This window comes from Parasteatoda tepidariorum, chromosome 3, assembly GCF_043381705.1.
Source record: "Parasteatoda tepidariorum isolate YZ-2023 chromosome 3, CAS_Ptep_4.0, whole genome shotgun sequence".
Lineage (NCBI taxonomy): Eukaryota > Metazoa > Arthropoda > Arachnida > Araneae > Theridiidae > Parasteatoda > Parasteatoda tepidariorum.
Window position 1 is genome coordinate 7,039,336 of NC_092206.1, and position 16,165 is coordinate 7,055,500.

Genomic DNA, 16,165 nt, shown 5'->3' on the forward strand with positions numbered 1-16,165 from the left:
TGTTCTGGATTGCCTTTCAAAGGATTTAAAATTGCCCTTTAGTATTACGAATTATTAGATCAAAAATTCGCTTAACGAGATGGATACTTGTTTGGTCCTCATTGTTATTGTATTTACAACCAATCTAAAATACATCTTAGTAGCATACAACAATGATCATTTTCATTGTTTCGTAAGAAAATCAACATTGAAAGCAAAATTTCATATTTTTATTGTTAAAATTAACATCTATTGTAAAAGAATTAATTTCACTTCTATTCTTAACTTTGATGAATATTGAAAGCGTTCTGACTTACTGCGAATTAAAAAGTAAAATGCCAGCCATTAATTGTTGGAAATTGTTGAATTTTGTCGGCATGATGATTTTCATCTGCCCTATCACAGATTATTGTGAAAGACTTCTTGGTTTTATCGAGAGTTGTATAATGCTTGTCTTAGTAGCCATCATGTTTTCCATCTATTTTGCGTGTTACTGCATTTTGATGGCTATTGCTTATTTTAGAAATCATTTGATCACTTATTTGGGTATAGAAGTGTGTTATGATGGCGTAGAAGATGAAGAGCAAATTTATGATTTGATTGATACATGGTTTGGATTTCTTGAATGTGATCTAACAATTACTGAATCTGAGGGAAACTACGAACTTGTACCAATGTCAAATGAAAAACTTGCTGATGAGGAATGTTGTTGCTTGCATCAAGTGTCAAATGGTGATTTAAGTGTAAGTGACGGACAGAATTTGAGGGAAATGAAAGTTTCAAATGATGATATAATGGTTGAAAATCAGATTTGTGATTTAATTGATTCCTGGTTCTGGTTTCTTGTATATGATGCAACAATGACTGAATGTGAGGAAAATTACGAACTTGTACCAATGTCGCATGAAAAACTTGTTGATGAGGAATTTTGTGGGTTGCATCAAGGATCAAATCCAAATGGTTATTTAAGTGTAAATGACAGAGAGAATTTGGCGAATGAGGAAATAATCGAAGAAAAACAAATTTGTGATTTAATTGATTCTTGGTTTTGGTTTCTAGAGCATGATGGAATAGAGCCTAAATCACATTATGAGGAAAACCATGGATTTGATCCTTGCGAAGAACTTGCTGATAGGAAATCTTGTTGGTTGAATCAGGTGTCAAATTCGAATGCTGATTTAAGTAAAAACAGTGGTTTGGATTTGGAAGAAATTAAAGGCCTGTTTAGACGATCCCATTTCTTGGACAGAGATTGATTGATATTGAAGGAAACTTGTTTTGCTTTGAGCTTTGATCGTGTAAACAAACATCCAAGAACTTGGTCCAACTTCTTGGATGATAGTAGAGCATGTTCTACTTTCCATCCAAGTTTTTTCTCCCTTAACCAATCAGCGTCTTAGATTTTGTGACGTCAGGCAGCAAATTATGTCATCTTCTTGTCTGTTATTATATATTTTAGTCCAAATAAATTAATCTGTTACGGTTTATTTGTGTTATTATGACTTTTATTTGAATTTATTTAGTAATTTTAAACTTATTTAAGTATTATTTTATAACGCTGAATATGAACAATGCGCATGCGCAAGTTTTTCTTTCAACGAATCAGTGACATTCAAGAACTTGGATAGTGTCAACGAATCATCCAATTTCTTGGACAGAGAAATCCGCCCAATTTCTCGGATTCAAGAAATTGGACCGTGTAAACAGGCCTTAAAATTTTGAATGATGATTTGAATGGCTAAGAACAAACTTGTGATTTGATTGATTCATGGTTCTGCTTTCTTGAGTATGCTGCTGAATCTAAATGCTCTTCAAATTCTTGTTCACTTTCACCGATTATGAATGAAATATTTACTAGAAAATCTGATCAAGAGTATCACATTTCAAATTTACATTCTGATTTAAAAATGAAAGGGAACATGGATCTGGGCAAAGCGACAGATAGAAATCCTAAAAAGAGGAATCGCACCAAGCAAAGATTTGTGCGATTTTTCCTCTCCTGCTATTTTCACCAAAAACAAAATAACTACTAGGAAGACTCCAAAGTGTCAGAGAAAACGACACTGTGGTCTTTCCTAGTCATAAGAACATGAATATACATTTTGACTTGAAAATTGATTTGAAACTGATTACTTAAATGTGACGGAATCTAAATTTGAGGAAAGCTATGAGCTTATATAGTTAACACTGATTACTTAATTGTGACCACATAATAACACAAGCTCTGTAGAAGGAGAGCTATAAACTGATAGTTAGTACTAATTACCTTAATGTGACAAAATAGTGACTGAATCTAAATACAGGAAAGCTGTGAACTTAAGTACTGATTAATGTGATAACATAATGGCGGAACTTATATGTGAGGGAAGCTATAAACTGATAGTTAGTACGGATTACCAAAATGTGACGAAATCTACACACGAGGAAAACTATGAACTGGTAGTGCTGATTATTTAATGTGACGACTTGATGACGGAATATAAATTTGTGGAAAGCTATGAATCGATAGTTAGAATTGATTACTTAAATGAGACGACATAATAACGGAATCTAAATATGAGGAAAGGTACGAACTTATATAGTTAGTACTGATTACTTAATGTGACGACTTGATGACGGAATATAAATTTGTGGAAAGCTATGAATTGATAGTTAGAATTGATTACTTAAATGTGACGACAGAATAATGGAATCTAAATATGAGGAAAGGTACGAACTTATATAGTTAGTACTGATTACTTAAATGTGACGACACGATGATGGAACATTAATATGAAGAAAGCTATTAACTGATAATTATTACGGATTACTTAAATGTGACGGAATCTGAATTTGAGGAAAGCTATGAACTTATATAGTTAGTACTGATTACTTAATTGTGGCGACATAATAATAGAATCTGAAGGTGAGGAAGGCTATGAACTGATAGTTAGTACTGATTATTTTAACGTGATGACATAATTGCAGAACCTAAATATGAGGAAAGCTTTGAATTGTTGGTCCCGTAAATATGACAACACAATGACTAAATCTAAGTATAAGGAAAGCTGCGAGCTTGCACAACGCCTCCTGAAAAATTTCTTGACTTAAAGTCTAGATGGTTGTATTGGCGAACTGGAATGCTGATTTAAGAATTAATGACCAAGAGGATTTTGGCATAAATAATAATTTCAAATGATAAAAGAAGAACAAGAAACTATGAAGGGTCCAAAACACCAAATTGTTTGAGAGAATGATCACACGATCTTTCCTAACATTTAAACAAAAACAAAGATGGTTGTAGTTTAACTTTCAAGTTTTTTTTTCCTGTTTAAAAAAAATCATTATAAGACTAGTTATTTATTTATGTGAAAATAAAAGATAAAAATTAAATTTATGCGATTATTCTGGTTCAATCAGGAAATAATCATGTCGACGAAATGAGTGCGACGAGGAAATGATCGTGTCGGCCAAGTGAGCTGACGGTAAAATGATCGAGTCGGTGAAATGAGCTATTGGCGAAATGATAGTGCCGGTGAAGTGATTGTCGGAGATTACCCGCATTTACTTCCAATTTGATTAAATACTTATTCTAATGAAGTTAGATAGCTTTGTTAAAAAAATTTACTACAGTACATGGATTATTTTAATTATAGAAGGAACTTTTCACACTTCATACTACAGTATACTCTCGATATCTCAAAGTTGAAGAGACGCTAAAAAAGAATCGTAAAAGCGAGGTTTCGAGATAACAATTTCAGAACTAAATATATTCTAAAAAGTAGAAAAATATATTCTAAAATTTTACTCTAAAAAGTAGAGTCATAAAATATAAGAATAACTATTATTGAATATGTTAATAATGATAGTTGACTATAAGTCTAAATACAACAATGATAATTTTATATTTAAAAGTAAGATAAAAATAATTATGCATTAAATAGAAAAGAATTAGTTAACCATAAATTTACTTTGTGATTTTTCCGAAAAAGTTCAATTTCTATTTGAAAAAAATTCGACGTAACAAAATTTTGAGAAAAAAACTCTTCGATATTGGAATTCAAATTAACATTACATGGATATATAAAGCCAAGGGGGAAAATATTTTTTTGACATAACAAGGTTTGTGTTGCAATGATACTTTATCTACAGTTGGGCGAATCATGTCATAATTTTTCTCATTATTTGTAAATTATCCCAAAATTAATCTCTGGAGAAACTATTGTTAATTGATACATTGTATACAATCTATCTATATTATATAAAACGCTAATACGTGTGTATCAATAAAACCGATGATATTTCTTTTCTCGCGTTGGCTATAGTTTTCATTTTTAATTTATAGGATTAGGCGCGCAAGAGCACGTAGTGAGCATCATATGGCTAATCTATATTATATAAAACGCTAATACGTTTTAATTGATAGGCTTCGGCGCGCAAGAGCACGTAGTGAGCATCATATGTCTAATCGGGTGAATTCTCACCGAATTATTAAAAAAATTCTCACAAAATTATCTTCATCGAAGCCGATGCTTTACATCCGGCGTTCAGTACTATTTCATATTGTTTTACAACACATGGTTTTAGCCCTCTGGTGGGAAAGACTTTAAAACAAAACTTACAACAGTTACTTTTCTCAACAACTGAAATTTAGAATAGTGTGATTAAGAAAAATATGTGAACTGTTTGCAATTTCAAATTAATATTGAAATGCACAGGTTTAGAATTTTCTACAGTGAAAAGTTTTCGGAACTTCAGTGTTCAAAAAAGTATACAAAAGCTAGACGTTAAGAACGTATCCAATGAGGGAGCAAAGCGAGCATCGGATTGCTTCGCAATCCGAAATGAACTACGAAAGCAGTTCCGGGGGTTGGCGAGCTCCAGCGAGCAGGGGGCGAAGCCTCCTTGTAATGTGCAATTGAATTATGTTTAATTAAAGAAAGATCAGACTATGCATTAAAAGTACTCCCCCTCGAAAATTAAACCAAACTTTGATTATTAATCAGTTTTTTAAAAAGTACTTATATTCGAATAAATATTTAATTATATTGAATTCTTGCTTTACAGTCTGAATCAAATCGGTCATTGAATTTATGTAATAATTAAAGTAGTCCTTTTTCCCGACGCTTTTTCGTTTTTAATTTTTTCAAATTTTGCTTTATCGTGTAGAGCTTTTCTCCCCCAGAGCATTTTTTTCTGTGGGTCTAGCTTAAAGTGCCACTCAATAAAAAGAAACTCACAAATTTTCAGCTTTTGGGACGAAAATATGCAGTTGTTGTACGATAAAAACAAAATTCTATTAAAAATCAATAAAATTAAAACAATATTTCATTAAAATTAATGTAATTTAAACAACATTTCTTTAAAATTAATAAAACGTAAAATGTATCTCATTAAAAATTAATAGAATTTAAACAGTAAAGTAAACTACTCAAATTTAAACAGTTTTTTTAAAAAAAATTAAAATTAAATAAATTAAAGGTTGATTGAAAAAAAAATTGTATGAAAATTAAACAGTATTCCTTAAGAGTATTAATTAACCTTTGTTAATATCTTAATAATATGACGTGATAGAGAAAAATAGTTTTTATGTATGAAATCAGCATAACAAACTACATCAGAAAAGATAAACATCATACCTGATATATAAGGCTTGTTTATCAGTGCTATTTATTGCCATATGTAAAGATTGTTAATTTATGTATATTTTTGGGGGGGGGGGAAACTTTTCTTTTTATTGGAATTCTAAATTAGACCTATTTAAAGACAGTAAAATATACACACAGATTAGAATAAAAAACAAACAAAGAAAACGAAATATTATTTTTATATTAAATAAAAAGTAACTAAAAAAGTTTAAAATTTAGTCTGTAGAAGCAAGTCATAATGTTGCCCATGATTTACCATAGATGGCGCCACTACTATCGAATTCGATTTCGAGAATTTACTGATATAACCCTGATTTACTTCCTAAAGCGTTTATTTGAAATTTAATATTTTGATGTTCTTACAAGGTATCTAGCCAAATTTCAAGATTATATGTTAATATTTGGGAAAATATAAACTGCTATATATTGCCTTACGCACATATTGCATAGGGCGATATATTATATAGGGCTATGTATTATATAGGCTATTAATGGTAATTGGAAAAACTGCATTTTCTTTGTAGTTTACAACAGCAACTACTGTTTTGCAAATGTAGTAAACTACAATGATTTCTTTTAAATGTTGTGATTACAAACTACTTTCAAAATGTAACTACTACTTAACTATTTTTAGAAGATGAATTTTGATGAATGATTTAATTTACATTTATGTTGGAAGTTAAAAAGGTTGAATGTTAATGAAAAAATAAAAGTTGGAAAAAAAATATGCAATGATAATAATTTTTCTCATGAATATATTAGAAACTATAAAGAAACATTTATTTAATCTCATATCATAGATAATTTTTATATGAATTTATTTTCAGCCTCCATATTTTTACCTTTTCTGATATATTTCATGTAAAACAATATTTATGGGATTTTTATAAAACTACGTAAGCAATTGTATCATTACTATAATCATTATTTTACTTTCGAAGCTTAGTTTATAAAATAAATTTATCATAAAAGCTAAGCAGCATTCTTATGGTGACTGGATATTTATTTTTCCTCCTTCGAAAGAAGTTATATATTTCAAAGATAGATGGCAGCATTAAAATTTTGTCAGAATTTGTAAGCATCTTTATTTTTAGTATTCTCATTATCTGTAATTATGTTGATAACTTAATAAAATACGTTTTTTTAATTCGTTCAACAACATTAGATTAACTGTACGAGACTCTTCAGTATTTTGTATGCTTGATATTGAAGTGTAAGGTAGAACGAACGGTGAATACCGTAAAAGTAAGAATGTTTAGATAAAAGGCGACATGAATATGAAAGAACTAAAGTTCTATTAAAGAAGTAGAAATGATTTATGGCCCTAAAAAAACAAAATAATTTCTCTGATGTTAAATGGATGTTACGTTTTAATGCGGATACCGATCAACATGTGTAGAAAATAAGATTAAAATTATCAACGTCGCAGGTGTCATTTGTATTTCTCTTTATAATCGAAAAATGGCATAATAATTATAATAGAAATAATAATTATAATAAAAATAATTTGTCCAATGTAGGAGCAATTTGGAAAATATAGTTCCAATCGTTTGGTCAGGAGAGCGTTTGCAAATTTTGAACTTTAATGTTAGCTATATTTTTTTGCGTATTTCACATATCTCGATAATTTTTTTAGTGAATTGGGAAATTTTTATAAAATTCGCTTATTTAAAGATATATTTGATTTATAAAATTATTTTCAATGCAAAATATAATTTTTTAAAATTGTTTATTTCTTTTTATTATTTCATTTAATTATATAATATGTTTCATTTATAAATAATTATACAGTTATGTTCCATTTATATATAATTACATTTACATATACTTAGTCAAATTTTTTTTAATTTGTAAAACAAATTTTTTAATCATTTTAAAGAATGTAATTTTATAGGGCAAAATACGAACGAAACAGGGCGAATAATTAACTGAAAAATCGATTTTCAAAAAAGTCTTATCAGTGACCATTCGATTTCTCAGAAACTATTTGTCCAATGTAAGGGAATTTCATTTTTGTTTTAATCTTATTTGAAAAAAAAAGCACTATTTTATCTAAAATCAGTTTTTTGGATTCATCTTTAACACAATGATTCGTGAACAATACTAGTGCTTAGGCATCCTAAACAAAAACTGTTTTCGGAGAGCTTCATTCGATTTGACTCAGAAAATGCATAGGAAACGGTATCTCCACTTGATTAGTCCACGTCTGATAACTACAAAACTGAACTTTTTTATTCATAACATTTTAATTACTTATAAACTGTAGATTTTAGTTTATTATATATTCTATCTATATATAGATATATGTTTCTCTTACACAGCGACAAAAAAAAGCCTCATTACAACTCCCCGAATGGCAACGCTAGAAAATCGACTAATGATTGCCACTAAAAATGTCACATGCTAAATCTAGCAGAGATGGCTCAACATACAGCGCTTTTAAAAACGGAAACTGAAATAACCAGAGAGAGCATTCTCATCAAATGTGATCTCTTCCGAAATTCACCCTATCAGGTTGTTCAATTCAGCTGCGGCTATCTCATACTATTAAGCTAGGCAGAAGGGAGTCTTTGTCGATAGATCTCTATTTTAGTATTTTGTCGAAAGCGCTTTTTTTACGAATTTATATATTACAATTTTTAATAGACTTAATTATAGCCAAAATTTTAACCTTTTTAAAGAGATAGGAGAGAGTCGGGTAGCCCCACCCACTTAATTAATATTGCTCATATTTCTGTCTAATATTGAGTAGTAATCAATATTTTTGTATATTTCTATTGTTTTATCATCTAATTAAATAATGAAGAAAGAATAAACCAAAAAAATAATAGTTTAGCTTAAAAAAATAAAAATTTAAAAAAACATGTTTCTCAGCTCTTTTAAAAATGTGTCGGGTAGCCCCGTCCAGTTACAAAAATTGTGTTTTTTGTCTGTTTTTTCAGGTGTAAATGAAAATGACTAATGTATTGACAATAGATAACACTCATTTATCATTTTTATCACAAAATTATTTTATTTATTACATATTTATATACTTTTAGTGAATTCTATCATATAATAACAATCAACAATATTTGTTGTTAAAAATGCATATAGCATTCAAATTTGAAGCAATATAATAATAATCTTTGCAACCGTGCATTTATCGACGAAATTAAATTGGGCGGTGATACCCGACATTCATGTGAGCGGGGCTACCCGAAATCCAATTTTTTTGTAAATTTGTAATTACTCGAACAATTTTTCACATATAGACTTCTTTCTTTGCGCAAATTAAACCTAGGACTACATACTTTAATGCTGTATGTCTAGAAAAAATTATTTTTTTAGTATTAAAATGAAGTTTAATCGAAACATTCAACCAATTTTTCTTAATTTCATGACTACTGTATTCAACATATTTTCAAAGCTATTGTTTACCATGTTAACAGCTGCATAAATACTTCAAACTTTGAAAATAATCTTTTTTTAATCTAACAATTAATGTCCGATGGCCCATTGACTTGAAAAAATATTCTATACATATGAAATTGACAGTGGGCGGGGGTACCCACTGGGTGGGGCTACCCGACTCTCCCCTATCAGTTTTAGAAATTTTATCTTAAGATTTTATACTATAGCACATTTCTAATAGGTTTAACGAATTACATGTCATTTATTTGAATTCAAATTTATTTTAATGACTTAGTATTTACTAAAAAGATGTAATTAATTTTTTTTAAAAAAAGTTGTTATATGGATTTGAATGATTGTTTTGAATTCTTAGAATTTTATGCATTTGCAATGTACCTAAGTTAGTAGCGAGCGAAGCGAGCTTGGTTTGCGAAGCAAATCATATAAGATTGTGTAGCAATTTTCGGGAGTTGGCGAGCGTTAGCGAGCAGGGGGCGCAGACCACTAGTTTATCTAATTCAGCCTAAAAAATAATAATCATAAACAATACAATACTTTTCAGGTGATCTCTATTGCGGAATGGCACATTATTAAGTTATTCTCATAAAATAGTTCTCCATAAAAATGAACAAAAAATAAAAATGAACGAATAATAAATTTTAATAATAAAAATTGCGAGTTTTTTTTGTGTAACATAAGATTACATTTAATAAAATAATTCACAAATTAGTTTCTTTTAGTACTTCTGTAATTATGTAAGAGATGGCGCAATATTAAGCAAAGGCTCGTAGAATAGAGTTCAATAAAATTTAGAGACAAAATATATTTTGTAATTAAAAATTAAGAGAATCCACACTTGTCATGTAACGAAAGCTTTCAAACATAAAATTTAATTTAATAAAATAATTAACAAAATGTAATTTCATTGATACGAATAGTATACATACGATTAATTTTAGTTTCATAATGTTAACGTTCAGAAATTTCTGTTAAAATAAACATATCTAAGTAAAAGCAATGAAATATTTCAGAAATAATTCATATAAAATTTTTTAAATTGCTAAGGTACTTTACTATGGCACTTAAATAAGCTTGGAACTTTTTATTTTTTATAACTATTTGATAACCAGAAGAAAATATGGAACATGGAAGGATAGCATATTCAGTAATTCGCAGGAAACATTTTGAATTCAGGTGTTTAGCTTGATGCGTCTAAATAAAACTAACCATCATGCAGTCTGCGATAAATTACGTGAAACGGCCCAAATTGACCGCAATTGGATACCTGCTAGTGACATCATGCGTGGGTTAATCGTGCCATTTGTTTAGTCCAAGATTTAGCCAATAAGCTTGACACACACTTCGTTAGCAGGCATCCAATTAAATCTGATCCAAAAAATGATTCAGTGTGATAATAAATAATAGCTTAATAGCCGTAAATCCTTAAACGCTGCAACACTAACATGACAAGCACAACCACTTGATTAGGTACAACCATGTGATAAAATTTATTGAAAATTTTGTGACTTTGGTTGACCGTGGTTGACCGTGGATGGTTGACCGTGTAAAGCTAAGCCAAGATGGTGAGGAGTTAAAATTCGTCGTAAGACTTCCAGGTTAATACTTTCGATCGCTTTTTACGCCTAATCTTGATCGCACGCCATCCAATACTTGAAGTGTTTAACATTTAACGAGTTCTTTCAATTTAAATTTCAACGTAACAAACAACAAATTAATTCGGAAGACTAGCACTCTGCTACCGAAAAAATTATCAACGGCTATATTTTACATTAACGTGAGCCAAATACGGGATAACTCTCATAACAAGTCAAATCTTACACTTTATTTATGTTTTGACATTTACTTTCTTACATTTATTTTACGCTCACGACCTGTTAGAATTTATAAAATGCATATAACTCTTATGAATGGTAAAATTATGCGTAAATTTAAACACAAATCACAACAATAAAACTTCTTAGAATGTTAAGCCTGTTCACACATCGTCTCGCGAGCATAACATGAGCGGAGGGATACACCGGAAGTTCTCTAAATTTCTTCCGGTTTTAGGCAGCTCGTTATTGTTTACATTCAGTCAACCATCCATTAACGAGTTAAAAGAATTTACAGTTTGTCGCGTGTTTTATGAAGCGACTTGATCAGAAGAAAATTTTTTTGCTAGATAATTTTGTGGCGTAACTACCACTACTATTATTAAACATCAATTCACTAGTATATAAAACATGCTAACTCGATCCAATCTTGTGGTACCTTTTGTTAGATGAAGATTCACATTGTCTAAAGCTCTTTCGCCACATTGGCGACCTGTTGACGTGATATGAACTCACCTACTTCGATGGATGGTTCACGTTGAACATTTGACTTGCTATTTGTGACTATGTCATTGTCCTCCTCGCGCTGTTGCTTTTCAGTCTCATTTACACACAACGGGATCCTGCACTCACTCGACTGCTAATAGCAACACATGCGAGACCACAGTCACACAACCGTGAACTCAATACTAACTTTGTCTCACGACAAACGCTCAAGACTCGGTGAATTTAATACAGCTCTCACTCAGTACAAGCGCTCAAAATACGGTGAGATTAACACAGCTCTTCCGGTCCTTCACAAGTACGGCAACAAGTGGTATCCGTTTATCGAATTCTATCCCTGATAAAATTCTGGTGAGGGAGTATTGTTGCGTAACTACCTCTACGAATATTAAACATAAATTCACTAGCATGTTATTGTTGTAGTCCATTCACGTCGTACTAGAGTTGTACAACGGGCTATTGGCGACGGTCTGGGAAGCATCTCTGAGGATGATTCGAAGACATGCCATCACAATTTTGATCCTGGATGGCACGCCCGTTTCGGTAGCTCTGCATGAGAAGTCGAGCACTTTACGGTAAAACAGTTGAACGAGGACCAATACCGCACACCCTCTGTCCCTACGCAGACTGATCCAAGTGGTCACCCACCAATTCACTAACATACAAGGCATGCTAACTCAATTCAATCTTGAGGCACCTTTTGATCGATGAAAGTTGGTATAATCGATTTCTACTTTCCTCACTGTTTCTCAAGATTTCAAAGCTGTTCAAAAAATATCTAAATGAATATGGTTGTCATCAGCATGACTATAGTAAAGCACCGCCAGGAAAGTTCATTTGATAAATAAACAAAATTTAAATACACGAAATTTTCTCCGTCTATAAAAGATAGCTTTTATTGAAATAACTACCGATACAAGCATGAATGAAACAGAGCAAGTCAATCTCTACGAATGGTTGGGCACCATCCCGTTTTCCAGGGTGAAAAAAAACCTAGCCAGAGATTTCTCTGATGGCGTCTTAGCGGCCGAGTTAATCAAACATTTCTACCCAACTCTCGTCGATTTGCACAACTACCCACCCACAAACACGCTGGAACGTAAAAAAGTGAACTGGGCCACGCTCAATAAGAAAGTCCTGAGAAAACTGGCTTTCCCTCTGTCAGAGGCGACTCTAAACGAATTGGCGGCCGCCAACAGAGAAGCCATAGAATATTTCTTGAGTCGACTCAGAACAACAATCGAGACGAACCGGAAATCGAATCGCATAGCTAAGAAAAAGAACATCAGAGATCTGATCCACAGTTTGAAAATTGAGGACACTGTCATAGACGTGAAGGGTGACCATTCTGAAGAGAAGGAACTTATAGCAAACGGTTCTTTGTCTAGATGTAAGTTGTCTTCAAATACTGTTACGGTGCCAGGAGATACCACCCAGCGAAAAGTACAAGCCCTACTTTTAGAAAAACAGGAGACGATAATGAATCTGACAGCAAGGGTGCATCATTTGGAGTACTTATTGCTTCATAAAGATCATACCATAAACGAACTGCGGGGGTTGATTAAGGGGTGTTCTCATACCAACGATTCTAAAGAGAAGGGAGATGGACAAAATGTAAAAATGAAGAAAGACACTTTTGCTTCAAATTAAGATACATGTATCAGACAGATCGATTTTAGCTATATGTATTAAAAAAAACTATGTTTTTATTACTTTTTCTAGTTTTTACGTTTGCAAGATTAAACGTATGTATATTTATACTAAAAATACGCTTTAGTCTCGTATATTTATACTATACAAGACTAAAATGTATGTATATTTATTGATATAAAATACCGAATTGGATGAATACCATAGTGACCATAGAAATTCGTCGAAACGACAGACACATAGTCGTTCCGGGTAACATCTTGTTTCGCATTTACGCTGGTGTAATACTTTGACATAGTTATTTTGGTAAATAGAAAATGTGTTGAAGACCTTTGTTTCGCATTTACACTGTTCGAAAAATGCGTTAATATCTTTTTTACGCATTTATGCTAACGAATGTTGACATTCGAATGGTTGTTTTGATTACTCTAAAAATGTGTTGAATACCTTTGTTTCGCATTTACATTTGCGAGTATCAAAATTCACTAGCGGATATCGCAAATGTCCGAAAAATGCGTTAATATCTTCTTCTTCTTGAAATGCAAGTACCCAATTACCTGACCACATGTGATTCAAAGAACTATTCAACAAATTATTTCATTTCATTTTTAAATTCTCTTTCTTTATTCTACCTCTTAGATTTTTTTTTCTCTGTAATATTCCAATCTGTTTTGTTTAATTTTATTAGTGCTCAAAGTTCTTCTTTAACACTCGCTCTAAATAATTAAATTTTTTCGAGTCGCAGAACTTCAGCCAGTTAGCTGATAAGAAATTAAGAACATTTTGTCACATTAAAATTACTCAGTGTAAAACGTCTGACTGATCGTAGTAAATAAGTGCACCCTTTTCTCTAAGAAGGAACAAACAAATTATTTATTTACTTAATTGTTTCTTATTTGTTTGATTTATTAAAATTAAATACCTATTAGTGCAACTCAAAAAACCACAACTGTTTGTTCTGTTTTTTAAATGAACGAATTCGAACCGAAATTTTATTTTGACTTTAAAACTTAAATATTACACCGTTAACTTTCAAAAAGCTGCTCTTTTAAAAAAAGACGCTGAAAAATTTTACTTTTGTTAAAATTATTTTCCGACACAAGATATTATTATAGTAATATTTGTTATCAGGAAAATGCCTTATTTTGTTAAACAGTGAATACTAAAAATGGATAATTATAAAAAGATTCTATAGACTTTTAGAATCATTATCTGATTTGAAGTCTGTAGTAAGAAATGTACGAAAATTTTTTAACCTATGCTGATGGAAAAAATAAATAAATCAAGTATTGAAATTTGTTTGAAACCTGTTGATCAAATAAGGGTTAAAAAATAAATTCGATGGAAGTACGCCTAAAGTTTATTTTGAAATATAACTAGAATATCTTTTGAAATCGATAAATAAAAATTTCGTAATATTTAATTCTGATTTCTGGTGTTAGGAGACATTCCATTCTCTCATTGGACTTTTGAAATTTCATTTATAAACGGAATTTTTTTGTCATTCTTAAAAAATGCTTTTAAAGCTAAGAGTAAAAAAGGTGCGATAAAGATCCGAGGGTGCGCAATATAGGTCCTCGTTAAACTGTTCGATCGTAAAGTGCTCGACTTCGCATGCAGGTCGTCGGGCTACCAAAGCAGGAGAGTCATCCTTTCTAGAGAAGATCAAAATTGCGATGGCATGTCTTTGGATCCTCTTCAGGAATGTTTACCAGACCGTCGCCAATAGCTCATTCTGCAGCTCTACTGAGACGTAAATAAAGTACCTACCTACCCACCTCTGCACTCGCAGATCGTTCGTCAGTGATCCCTTGCACGCATTTACCAAGCTGAATTTTAACATCTAACGGTGTAATATTTCATGACAGTTGCTTTTGCGTGGTAAGTAGGATTAATGTTTAATTAGTTGATAAAAGTACAAACTAGTAACCGTTAAGAAAGACAATAAACAATGACTTATTTGAAAACCAGATAAATACTCTTCGTTCGCACGGAGAAAATAAAGTTATTTATTAAAACAAGTTTTTAAAAACAACTAAATTGACAACAGCGTAAAATATTTTTCATATCTTTTCAATCTACTTTTGTGTCTGTTACACTGATGAAAAATATTTACAGTGCACAAATAAAAACCTTAGTAACTTTAGATTTAATGATCGGATTTTCACATTGTAGTCTTAACAATTCGAGGAATAACTATTAAATATGTTGACATATTCATGCAGTTTTCATCCGTAAAAGCTGATTTTGGAAGGAAAAAAAAAACGACTGAAGTGTACGGACAGGAACTGTTTTTCTATGGTTCCACAGTTCATTTTCACAGATGATTTTTCACGTTATTAATTTGTTAAAACTTAGTAATTCTCAAAATGCAACAGAGGGTGATCCAGTGGTCATTTATGAAAACAAATGACAAAAACCGGCCTTCTCTTTTGATTATATACGTAATCAGTAATTAAATTACGTAATCAGACAAAAAATAAAGTATTTTCCAGGATAACTTACTTCCCCCGACGGATTTAGATTTTTGACTCTAAAAACTTTATTTATTTATTTATTTCCAATGAGCTGCACATTCAGTCTTCCCGATGAGCAGACCTAGTGCGTTCTCCAGAAGTGGTATCCACTCTTTCAGGACCACCACAATGGGTGAGATACCGTTGGCCATGTTAATTTTGACGTCTAGTTTCTGCCACACTGGATGGCAGCACAGAGACTCTATTTGGATGCTGAAGTGCACTAGGACTTTATTACTCTTAAAACTAGAGGATAGTATCAAACTCATTATTTATAGCTTAAGAGCGTTCGGGTATTTGGATCCTTTAATGTAAATTTCATGACTAAGAAAAATAAATAAATATTGAAGTGTTAAATAAAGCTGAAATAAGAAGATATTTCTTAGATATTATAAGGTTGAAATTTAAATAATATTTCCAAAAACGTTACTTCCAATTGTATAAATATGCAGATAGAACAATATACTGTCGAGTATTCTCTTCTCGAATTTAACAGCATTTTTTTTTGTGTTTAACTTATACTATTCGATCATTTTTGATAGGTAAAATTATTAATTAATAAGATTAATAATAAAATTGAATTTATAAGAATAATTTATAAGATTAATAATTAAAAGAATTATAATCAATTAAATCAATAGAACAAAAAATTTTCAAAGTAATA

At 31.1% G+C, this 16,165-nt stretch overlaps 2 protein-coding genes across 2 annotated transcripts in view; both read left to right on the forward strand.

The window, feature by feature from the left end:
- LOC107455484 (uncharacterized) overlaps window positions 1-16,165 on the forward strand; it is a 383,034-nt gene that overhangs the window by 46,936 nt on the left and 319,933 nt on the right. The gene's annotated exons all lie outside the window — the stretch shown is intronic.
- LOC107455481 (sperm flagellar protein 1-like) lies at window positions 12,168-13,037 on the forward strand. The gene has a single exon (XM_016073063.3). It carries the CDS (start codon window positions 12,257-12,259, stop codon window positions 12,983-12,985), a length of 729 nt encoding a protein of 242 aa, XP_015928549.1. The 5' UTR covers window positions 12,168-12,256; the 3' UTR covers window positions 12,986-13,037.

Coding starts and splice junctions, on each gene's coding strand:
- LOC107455481 (XM_016073063.3), top strand. CDS start 12,257: ATGAATGAAACAGAGCAAGTCAATCTCTACGAATGGTTGGGCACCATC.